Source organism: Euprymna scolopes, chromosome 21 (assembly GCF_053919585.1).
Source record: "Euprymna scolopes isolate OS-2025 chromosome 21, ASM5391958v1, whole genome shotgun sequence".
Classification (NCBI taxonomy): domain Eukaryota; kingdom Metazoa; phylum Mollusca; class Cephalopoda; order Sepiida; family Sepiolidae; genus Euprymna; species Euprymna scolopes.
The window spans coordinates 124,126,228-124,139,407 of NC_136502.1; the positions used below are offsets into that span (position 1 = coordinate 124,126,228).

At 29.3% G+C, this 13,180-nt stretch overlaps 1 protein-coding gene across 1 annotated transcript in view; it reads right to left on the bottom strand.

The window, feature by feature from the left end:
- Positions 1-1,809: 1,809 nt before the first annotated feature.
- Positions 1,810-13,180, bottom strand: part of LOC145242702 (soma ferritin-like) — a 58,908-nt gene continuing 47,537 nt past the window's right edge. The window contains exons 6-7 of the mRNA XM_080105834.1: positions 8,628-8,729; positions 1,810-2,626 (exon numbers count right to left, since the gene is read on the bottom strand). Of these exons, the coding sequence (XP_079961960.1) occupies positions 2,474-2,626; positions 8,628-8,729 (255 nt within the window). The 3' untranslated portion in view covers positions 1,810-2,473. The remainder of the gene's footprint in view (positions 2,627-8,627; positions 8,730-13,180) is intronic.

Genomic DNA, 13,180 nt, shown 5'->3' on the forward strand with positions numbered 1-13,180 from the left:
AACCATAGTTGGTACAAATAAACTTCAGTCTATGCTTGACTTGTCCACCAAGTTTCAGCCATGAATGTCCAACACTCTTTATCATCGTTCAATAATATGTGGCTGGTTGTTCGGAATGTGTTTGTCCAGTCTTACTTTCATCACTGGCACAAAATATATACACGTGTGTGTGTTCCGCTGATGGAAATAATCAGAAATGGCCAATTGTGAAACATTAAACCGCTACGAGAAAATTATAATGATAAATAGGAAAAAAATGGAAATGCAATAAATAAAATTACAGACATGTATCTAAGCTAACTCTAAACCCTAACCCTAAGCCCTAAACCCTAACTCTAACCTGCATGATTAAAATTATTTTTTTTTCAATTTATAAAAAGTAGCTTTCATAAATTCATATTAGCGAAAAACAGATAGTGTGTTCATTAAAAATTGAGGAACACTCGGCAGATCTTTTCCGGTTATTTCCGTCAGCTACCAAGCGAGCCAACTTCGTGGAAATTGTGGGTCGGTAAATGCAGAAGCACTCAGTTTCCAAACTCTTCCTGAACTGAACTGAAGAGTGCTATCACAGCCTAAATTGGGGCATTGCCAAGAAGGGGGGGGTCAGAGTTATATACAATTTTGCATATCATATCTCGATGTGCTCAGTGATAAAAAGACTGTTGGATAATTATCATTGAAACGTGGTGGACACGTCAGGCATAGAGTTAAGTTTGTGCGTATAGGCTATGGCTGAATCGCAGAAGGGATTGTACAATGAGAATATCCGTAAACTGACTTTGGCGTAATTTGCATATTGATAGGTTTTTGAAATCTTTCCACTGGATTATTATTGATTATACACTAATTAACCAGATTATTAATAAAGAAAATTTAAAAGAAAATCATTATTTCGACATTTGAAAGGGGTGCTCACTTTTTAGTTACAACGTTCTAGTAAATCAGTCACCCATTTTGTAACCAATAAATAAATATCAAAACCATAGGCATAGAGTTAAGTTTGTGCGTATAGGCTATGGCTGAATCGCAGAAGGGATTGTACAATTTTATTATGTGTCAGTAATGTGGTTAACGAGGTACGAGTTGAACACAACTGGTTTGTGTACTAAGTTAAGTGCACAGATGTCGAAGGGTTAAGGCTGACAGGTTTTAAACCCATTGATTTCCATTGACAACATGTGCACCTGCATGCAGCAAGGGGTTACAAGGCAGGTCAGTGTATTTTGAGTACAACCCAGTTACCAGGGATTACCGCCCCACAAAAAAAATGCGGTAAGCTCATGTCATTTTTACTTCCTATGGTTTTGATATACCCGCATTTTTATTGGTTACAAAATGGGTGACTGATTTACTAGAACGTTGTAACTAAAAAGTGAGCACCCCTTTCAAATGTCGAAATAATGATTTTCTTTTAAATTTTCTTTTTTAATAATCTGGTTGATTAGTGTATAATCAATAATAATCCAGTGGAAAGATTTCAAAAACCTATCAATATGCAAATTACGCAGGGGGGGGGGGGTTGTACAACTCCGCCAAAGTCAGTTTACGGATATTCTCATTTATTATATTTTAAAAAAATATATTTTACTTTGAATATAAATTATTTCTGTACAAGCCAGTTAACGGATATTCTTATGCTTTGACTTCTAGCGGAATTTTCAAATTAACTCACATTGTTTACTTCTGGCGCATGCCAAAACCGGAAGTCGTTAACTCATAATAAAATACAAAGGGTTCGTACTATGTCTAGTTCGCTATAAACTTCAAAAAGAATGCAAAGGCAAATTAAAAACAAAGCAGCCAAGCCAAGATTTCAAATAAGTTTATATATTAAAGAAAAAAAAAAATGTACAAAAAAAATAGACGAGAAAGCAAAAGCAACCATGCTATTTTTGGTAACAACTTTCAGTGTTCGTTTAGATTTGCACTTAGAAAAACAAAGAGAAAACCCTTTATAATGTACCTACTCGTCACGACATGAAGATATTATTTTCAAAAAATCACAAAAATTGATCACGTTGTTTTTTTTTTGTTTTTTTTAAGGCAATCAAATTTTACGATTTTTAGCGATTAAATATTTTTAGCAAGCATTAATGAGGCCTTGACTCTGGCTGTTAAAGGGGAGGTAACCAGGGATGGATTTTGAATTCAATCAAATATAGTGACTGGATTCTCTCGCATCGAGCAATTTGGTTTTGTTAAATAAAAAAAAACTACTTGATCAAATTACGTAATTTGTGGAATATGCCATCTTCATTCCGTGACGGATACGTACATCATAAAAACTTCTCTGCATTTTCTCACCTAAGAGTTTCATTATAAGTGCAATTCTAAATAAGCACCCTATTTTTTTACTTTGATAATTAATGTCTCCCATTTGGTACCTTAAAAGTTGGGGATTTTTTTTTTTTTATTGAGTTCGAGAGAGAGAGAGGGTAAACGAAAAGACAGTTGGTTGTTAAATATATAGTTAAGAGCTTTTTCGATCCATAAGCCATCGGTCAAACAGAAGCAAGCCAACTTTATCGATGTCAATGTTTTTCAGTTGAGTCTTGTAATCCCGCAGCTCTTTAATAGACTCGACCTGTTCATCCAAATATTCATGCTCGATGAAATGCTTCAACTGCAAAAAAAAGAAAGAAATAATAAACTTTAATGAAGACTTTTATCTTTTTTTAATCTTATTAGGGTTTTTTTTCTTTTTGTTGTTGCTTTTGTTGTAGTTTTTGTTGTTGTTGTTTTTGTTGTTGTTTTTTTTGTTTTTTGTTTTTTCGTTTTTTTCTTTTTGTTGTTGTTCTTGTTGTTGTTGTTTTGTTTTTTCGTTTTTTAATTTTTTTTTTGTTTGCTCTTTTTCGCTTTAAACAAGGTGTATTGTCACTTGGACTTGGAGGTTTGTAGTCTATTGTACCGATTTACAATGCCTCCCCACGGGGCAGAGTTAGACACCAGGGTCGTTTTTTAACGTGGAGAAAAGGAACAAAAATAAAAATTGTCTCAGTCGTGAAGGATTTCTCCTCCACTGGCAGAGAACAAGAAATTGAAATGCAGCATTGTAGTGTGAGATATTTCTTCTTACCTGTTTTTGTTGCAAGATAATGACAAAAAATTAACAATTACAACAAAGCATACTTCTAAAATTCGGCACAAATTTTATTCGTTCTTCGTTGCAAAAAAACGAAATGCCTATTTTTCCTCTGCAAATAGCTGGTAACACCTCGAAAGGTAATAATAGTTCTTTATCTTCAGCAGGAACTGGAATTCGGGTTCAGCTCTGTTTAAAGATCGGATTAATTACAGCCATTTGAAGGGATTGGTATGATACTGTAGTAGTCACAGAGAACTATTTTCTCTGGTGAATCAATGCCCCCCCCCTGAGTTCTTCGGCCACAGGGTGACCTATCAGATAACAGGGTGCATTGATTCATCTGCTCCCTAAAAAGTCTTGAGGGAACATCAGTCAGTCAAAACCGGACCTTCAGCCTAGCAACATCTATCCTCTCTCGTCCCCTGTCCACCGGACATCTTTAGCATTGACGGCCTCTACTGGAGAGAACTGCTATTAGCTGGGGACGACACAGTACTGAATGACCGACAACGACCTCAAAAAAACTTTCTTTTCCGTCTTCCTTTTTCGCAGTCCCACCTGCCAGTTCCTGCTATAAATAAAATATTTGTCGTTGTTAAAAAGAAGTTTGTTGTTCTTTGGTGCTATATTTTATTAGGAAAGTAAAACAATTACCTCTCCTAAAATGCCTTCTGATATTGGATTCAATTCTTGATTAGAGTCAACATCACAGAAGTTCATACGGAATTTGAAGGAAAAGTCATTAATGACAGGTCAATAATCCTGACCTTAAAAAGTCTCTGGGACGCATATAATAATATATTATTATATTGTACCTAATATGTAGTAGTGATTTCAAAACTTAAAAAAAAAAAAGATTTTGGTAGCATTAACTAGAATCGAAACTAAAACATTTAGCACTCCAACCATGTTGCCTACTATTTGAGCTATCAACAGACAGATAAGAAAGATTTAAAATTAAACCACATAAAACTACGAATGAATTTGCACATGTGCAAAAGTAATAGAAATATGTCTGCAAATTGAAAAGAACATTTTACATTTTAATTTGCCAATATATGTCTGTATGCGTTATTCATTCATCCAAACAAAGATTTAACTCGTTATAAACCATACTTGGTGTATGATTACTATTTTGTGTTATGTGATCAGTAGTTTAAAAGTTTATCGGTTAAATATTTTCACACACACGCACACGCACACACATTCGGATACATCTACCGTTTTATTTATGCAGGATAAAAATTGTATAAGATTTTTTTGGTTTTCTAAAATTTTCAACTTAATTACAAAAGAGATTGTGTATAAATACAAAAAAAAATGAGTCATGTGACAGCTACAACGATTGAAAAGATACTTGAATATTATTAAAAAGCTCAAGGCAACAAGGGAGATAATTCAGATATGAATTATGTGAATTATCTCCCCTACTTTATATACCGTAAAGGAAAATCCTAAAACTAAGGATCAACACAAAAGTAAAAGTAACACATCTGTTAAGATATATTAAGCAATATTGAATTTTCTTGTTCACACGTCGCTATTCTAAATTCGTGGCCGTGGGTCGCCATCAATAGATTATCACTTTTCTACTATAGCCATACTTACAACAAAAAAACTCGCTAAAACCTCTTTTCTGGGAAAATTTGGTGCTTCTAAACTTATATAATTAAAAAAATATATATTAAATTTCAAGTAAAACAAGTGGTACCTACGTAATTGTCATGTCACAAATAGTAACATATCCAAAAATTACGAAAAACAAGAAGGTAGAAAAATAATTAATTGCGAAAAACAGTTCTGATATACCTTGTGTTGGGTGAACATGAGTAAAAAAAATAAAAAATTCAAAATCTTATCACTCATAAACATTAATAAACATAGGAGACAAACGAAAGAACCTGATACTCATGTCCTGGATATGACCTAAAACTATATCCGATGGTGAGGCCCCACCTTGCGGGCCTTGGGGAGTGTGAAGCCACCTTTTAGTTGGCATTGCTCCCAGGTCCACTCTGACCCGGAGTGGTAGTACCTGTTAGGGTCCCAACTATGGGTTAAATAGAATCTGACTTAAAAAAAAAAAAAAGAAATATACTCCGTTAAAAATCGTTCCTCAAAATAACTAGATTCGGCATTAAATAATCTGAAAAGGGTTGATATGCCGTAAAACAAAAACAACCAACCAACCTAATACTCAGACAGTTTGAGCCGAGAGAAAGAGTGGCTCTCATTCTTTCAGCATCGCTTCTTAACCCTGCATTAGTCCAATCGGGTGTTTTGTCACCCAAATTTTGCTTAAGTGCTCATAATTCTTAGTTGACGACTTATGTCTTTTCTTCTTCTCCAGTATTCTCCTGACTCCATGAGGGGGTAGCACACATGGTTTCCCTTCGTGGGTGTTCTGTAACCCTAGCTGACTAACATAGGTATGATTTTATGATTTATGTATTTTTGTATTTTTTTCAATGGGAATGAAAAATTGTAGATATAAGTGCATATTATGTATCATTAGTTTACTGTCAAACCCGGAGTCATGAGTAAAAGTAGGAAAATAAAGTGTGAAAAAAAAAACAAAAAAAACATCTGCAACGTTAACAGTTCGGCCACCAAGAAAAGTCCATTCCAGTTGTTTAGGAAAAAAAAAAAAAAAAAAAAAACGACTACGGTAGGTCGGCGCGAACGTGAAAATATAATGTGAATTCTCCAGCACGCTAACCACTACGCCACAGAGCACTGCAGCTTAGTTTAGTGATTTTAAATAACTTCACATGAAAGAACTACGAAGCCAAACCGGTGTTCTCTTCTCAACTGTTCCTTGTGAACGATCCCCAAACGGTGTTAAGTGGTGGCAGGGGGAGGAGGAATTTATTAGAGAGAAAATATTTTACCACTTCCATTGGTCGTGACTTCTCAGCAGAAAAAGTATAGAAATCTAAGATTATCGAGGAATTTGAGAAATAATAAGCCTATAACACACCTCAGATATTGTTCTGCCGTTTGTGCATATTATATTTGCATGAAATATCTTGATTTTTATTCCTATTAATGTCAAAATCAGATGGGAAAAAATGAGTTCATTTTATTTATATAGAGATGTATTACTCTTTCAGTCAACAATGAGCTTAGCTAATGTAATATCTTAAATTTTTAGTTTTATATTTTATTTTATTGAAATCATTTTATTTTAATATCAACAAGATACAAGTGATTCAAACCGTTCAACAGGGAATGTAGATATATCCTGAATCAGCAGGATAACTATTTTTTTTTTTTACATGGGGATCCCCACTTATCAAGGCCTGGAAGCCACTCGGGGATAAAGGTTATTTTGTGGGATAATATCGTAGTAATAGTTGGTATTGGAGATTTGATAAAGTGTCTTACTTAAGAACCAGCAGGATAACTATATTTTACGAAATAATAACATTATGAACATTTTTGTATTGGAATGTATAAACACCCCATGCGACTAACCATGTTTGAAACACCCAGGTGACTAACGCAAGGTTAATGGCTTTGATGGCAATAGAATTTCCGAAAGAGAAACAAATAGTCAACAAATAACGTTTTTTTTTTGTTTTCTTTTATATAAAGAAGTCACCACTTATCAAGTCTTAAAGGCCACTCAAGGATAAGGGTTAATGAGTGTACGATGGTCACCAAGACAACAATGTAATGATCAGTAGTGGTGGAAATTGGTTATAATTTGATTATTTAAGGGGTGTCTTAACAAGAATTTGTTTACATTGGACTTGAAGACGACCATGTCTCTTGCCTTAAATATTTTGCAGGGGTTGGAGGCATAGATTGAAGTTCAGTCAAGCACTTGCCATAAAAATAATTATTTATTCAGTTAATTACAAATTACAATTATTTCTTGACTACTATTTTCTCTGTTGGAAATTCTACACAATTGCTGCTTTGTTTTTCCAAGTTAAATATTTCTATATTGATCATGCAATAAGAATGTGGGGCAGTATTGAATTTTCTTGCTCACACGTCGTTATTCTGAATTCGTGGCCGTGGGCCGCCATTATGGGATTGTTTCTCTTGTACCAAACAGTCATAAACAACGTTTTAAGTTTATTAATACGTATGGTTTCAAATTGATATAAATGAAAGCAGGCCAGCAGAATAGAGTTCAATAGGTTGGCAGTTATAGGAAAGAAACTTTGTTCATGGAATTTGCATTTAGATTTAGGTGTGGATAGATAATGGATGAAATTGTTGACAGTGGTTGTGGCTAGATGCATGCTTTTTGTGAAAGTTTGGCACGGAGGAGGGGACTATAGATTAAAGTTCAAACGAGCATTTGCCATGAAAATAACGATAGAACAGAGACAGGTTTGCAACGTTTTTTTTGTAGAAAAAGTTATTTTTCTACTTTTGTTTTTGTTTTTTTAGGGGGGGGGGGCTTTAAATTGTTGATGGGGTCACATAGTTTGATTTGGCAACAATTTATTTTTAAATGGGTTTAGTTGGAATCGTTTACTTTAGCAAGGTAGGATTAATCAGCATCCATATTTTTTGCGAATGAAAGAATCTTCAAATGTGAGGTGAATTAGCATATTATTACTGCCATGACTCAGTCTTTCTTTATTGCCCCTCACCCTCCCCTTTATTTGGAGGGGACAACTTGTGACCCTTCACCGCTAACACCGGGGATGACCTTTCTCGTTTTTCCATGAGTTGACAGCCTCAAGGGTTTAACTGCTATTGCCTCCACCTTTCTCTCCTCCACATCAGACCTCCGCTGTAAATTTTTCTTTTATCTCGTTTCTACATTGGGACTTTGATTAATTTCTTACTTTCTATTTCGTTAGTATTTTGGACTTATTCAATTTCGACATATTTTTAAGCACTTTCTGCTTCCTCCTTCCATACTGAACTTCACGCTAATTCTATTTTATTCTTTCTTTCTATTTTCAGTTTTTACCTTCTTCATTTTTATTTTAATAAACCTGTTGATTCAACGACAAAATGTCTTCAGAGTTTTAATTTTGGAGAAGTGTTTATACTTTCTGTCGTAAGACTTAAAACACTCTAGACAATGGAGCACATGGTCCTTACGGGATAGAACAATTACATATGCACTATTGTGGGATGATTAATCAGAATCAGTAAATTATGTTTATTCTCCGATGCCAAAAACGATTCTTTTAATTGTCTTTTTTATTTAATTTTGTTTAAAGCAAAATCTTCCGCTACTAGTAGTAATAATAAAATAATAAATCTTTTATTGATTTTAAAATACCAGTAAAACTAAAATCTATTGATCACTCCATCCACAAGTGTGTTTTTACGCTTGAGAAAATATGTGCACATTAAACGCGTTTTATGGTAATCGGGGGAAAATAGCAACTTCATAGCTAAATATTTAGAGATTTATAAAGAATCGGAAAAAAAAACCTCTATTGTTCAACATTTAAAACCTTATAAAGAATTGGAATCGGTAATTGTATTGGAATCACAAAAAATATTGGAATCGTTCCATCACGAATATGCACAGGTAAAAATAAATAAACAACAAACATACCTGCGGATCAGTTGCTGCCTTAACAATGGCTACCAAACTGTTGTAGACAAGAATCTCAAATTCAAGAGCATTTTCAATTGCTGTCAAGGCCAGTGTGTCAAACTAAAAAAAAAAAAATAATAATAAATCATTTTTTTTTTAAATCAACACACAATTCAATTTTTTGTCATAATTATAAAAATTGGTTACACAAGAAATGCTAGACTGAGATGGGACAACTAGTTTGTGTACAAAGAGTGTAAAACAATGAAAATGAATTAAAAGTCAGATGTGGACAAAGTATATTTGGACGGAAAAGCAATCAAAGTTGTCCAGAAGTTTTCTTACCTTGATGATACCACTGGAGCACAGGCTGGATCAGGTGCTTGTGTGGTTGCAGGAGTTAAGAGTGAATGAAGTAAATTCAGGGAACGTTTGTCATTATTAACTAGCATAGAGTTATCATTGCTGATCAAAGAAAGAGTCAATCAGGCATGTGGACACAGTGTGATGGTGTATGGAAGTAAAATCTGTCCAGTGAGTGTTGAGGACATGCGTGGCATGGAGAGAACGAAACAATGTAATATGAGTCTTAAGGTTACGCTTAGACCTGATGACCTGATGACCTGATGACCTGATGACCTGATGACCTGATGACCTCAGTCAAAGATTAGCAACTTTTCGACTGATAAAATAAATCTTCATCAGATTCTGATATTTTTTGTTTCTTTCTTTCTTTCCCATCTAAGATATAGAATCCCTCACGGATAGTCGTCCATGAAAGTGTTGGTGGGAATTCGGTGATCATCCCTCTCTCTCTCTCTCTCTCTCTCTCTCTCTCTCTCTCTCTCTCTCTTTAATTCTTAATAAACCTTACCCGATTCATATTTTTAGCTGATTGTTTAAGAATGTTTCTCCCGATTAGAAAACTACTAGATAAACTGCAGTTAAATATGGGAGTTTATTGCCAATAACATGATACACACGATAACAAATAAAAATTGCTAGAGACCAATCTGGGCCGCTTACAGGTATAGCTGTACAAGGAAATCAAGAAAAATGGGCCATCATGTAGTCTTCTGGGCGTCCTCTGGAGATTTGTGGACATGAAGTGCCGATATAGACAGTATTAATTATAATTTAGATGCCTCCTATTAAAAAATATGACCTTAAACTATATCCAGTGGTGAAGCCGCAGCTTGCGGGCTTTGGGGAGTGTGGAGCCACCCTTTAATTGCCATTGCTCCCAGGTCCACTCTGACCTGGAGTGGTAGTACCTGTTAGGGTCCCAACTATGGGTTAAATAGAAACCGACTTGAAAACAACAAATATATTCTATTAAAAATTTTTTTTTCAAAATCTTTGGATTCGGCATTAAATAACCTGAAAGGGTTGATATGCCGTAAAACAAAAACACCGAACCAAACCTATTAAAAAATTATAGTTTTGATTTAATACTTATATGTTGTGTCAGCATTATATACAATGGAATAATTGAGTTGACACACTAGTTCGCGTTAATTCAAGTTAAAATATTTTCTTTTTTCAAGTCACTTTAATAATAAAATTTTCATTTTATCAAATGATGTAATCATAAAATTTTCGTTTTTTTAAATGACTTTAATGATAAAAGTTAAGTTTTTAAAGTGACTTTTATTATAAGATTTTTGTTTTTTCAAGTGACTATAATTACTATATATTTGTTTTACAACATATTCTATATATTTTAACATATTTTAACATATTTTTATTAAAAGTTATGCGAAACTCATGAAGCAATTATATACAATCAATATTTTAGGAGTGATTATAAAATATATATACACTAGTTAATATAAAATACATATAAACTAGTTCATATAAAATATATATACACTAGTTAATATAAAATACATATAAACTAGTTCATATAAAATACATATACACTAGTTAATACAAAATATATATACACTAGTTAATATAAAATATACATACGCTATGTAAAATAAAATACATATACATTAGTTAATATAAAATATATGTACACTAGTTAATATAAAATATATGTACACTAGTTAATATAAAATATATAAAAACTAGTTACTATAAAATATATAAAAACTAGTTAATATAAAATATATAAAAACTAGTTAATATAAAATATATAAAAACTAGTTAATATAAAGTATATGTACACTAGTTAATATAAAATATATGTACACTAGTTAATATAAAATATATATACACTAGTTATTATAAAATATATATAAACTAGTTAATATAAAATATATATAAACTAGTTAATATAAAATATATATAAACTAGTTAATATAAAATATATATAAACTAGTTAATATAAAATATATAAAAACTAGTTAATATAAAATATATATACACTAGTTAATATAAAATATATGTACACTAGTTAATATAAAATAAATATAAACTAGTTAATATAAAATATATATACACTAGTTATTATAAAATATATATAAACTAGTTAATATAAAATATATTTAAACTAGTTAATATAAAATATATATAAACTAGTTAATATAAAATACATATAAACTAGTTAATATAAAATACATATAAACAAGTTAATATGAAATATATATACACTAGTTAATATAAAATATATGTACACTAGTTAATATAAAATATATATAAACTAGTTAATATAAAATATATATACACTAGTTAATATAAAATACAAATAAACTAGTTAATATAAAATATATATAAACTAGTTAATATAAAATATATAAAAACTAGTTAATATAAAATATATATAAACTAGTAAATATAAAATATATATACACTAGTTAATATAAAATATATATACACTAGTTAATATAAAATATATAAAAACTAGTTAATAAAAAATATATATAAACTAGTTAATATAAAATATATATACACTAGTTAATATAAAATATATATACACTAGTTAATATAAAATATATATACACTAGTTAATATAAAATATATATAAACTAGTTAATATAAAATATACAAAAACTAGTTACTATAAAATACATATAAACTAGTTAATATAAAATATATATACACTAATTAATATAAAATATATAAAAACTAGTTAATATGAAATACATATAAACTAGTTAATATAAAATATATGTACACTAGTTAATATAAAATATATATAAACTAGTTAATATAAAATATATATACACTAGTTAATATAAAATACATATAAACTAATTAATATAAAATATATATAAACTAGTTAATATAAAATATATAAAAACTAGTTAATATAAAATATATATAAACTAGTAAATATAAAATATATATACACTAGTTAATATAAAAAATATATAAACTAGTTAATATAAAATATATATACACTAATTAATATAAAATATATATACACTAGTTAATATAAAATATATAAAAACTAGTTAATATAAAATATATATAAACTAGTTAATATAAAATATATATACACTAGTTAATATAATATATATATACACTAGTTAATATAAAATATATATACACTAGTTAATATAAATATATATACACTAGTTATTATAAAATATATATAAACTAGTTAATATAAAATATATAAAAACTAGTTAATATAAAATACATATAAACTAGTTAATATAAAATATATATACACTAGTTAATATAAAATATATAAAAACTAGTTAATATAAAATATATATAAACTAGTTAATATAAAATACATATAAACTAGTTAATATAAAATATATATACACTAGTTAATATAAAATATATATACACTAGTTAATATAAAATACATATAAACTAGTTAATATAAAATATGTATACACTAGTTAATATAAAATACATATAAACAAGTTAATATAAAATATATAAAAACTAGTTAATATAAAATACATATAAACTAGTTAATATAAAATATATATACACTAGTTAATATAAAATATATATACACTAGTTAATATAAAATATATATAAACTAGTTAATATAAAATACATGTACACTAGTTAATATAAAATAAATATAAACTAGTTAATATAAAATATATATACACTAGTTATTATAAAATACATATAAACTAGTTAATATAAAATATATATACACTAGTTAATATAAAATACATATAAACTAGTTAATATAAAATACATATAAACAAGTTAATATGAAATTTATATACACTAGTTAATATAAAATATATAAAAACTAATTAATATAAAATACATATACACTAGTTAATATAAAATATATGTTCACTAGTTAATATAAAATACATATAAACTAGTTAATATAAAATATATGTACACTAGTTAATATAAAATATATATACACTAGTTAATATAAAATACATATAAACTAGTTAATATAATATATATATACACTAGTTAATATAAAATATATATACACTAGTTAATATAAAATATATGTACACTAGTTAATATAAAATATATAAACACTAGTTAATATAAAATACATATAAACTAGTTAATATAAAATATATATACACTAGTTAATATAAAATACATATAAACTAGTTAATATAAAATATATGTACACTAGTTAATATAAAATACATATAAACTAGTTAATATAAAATATATGTACG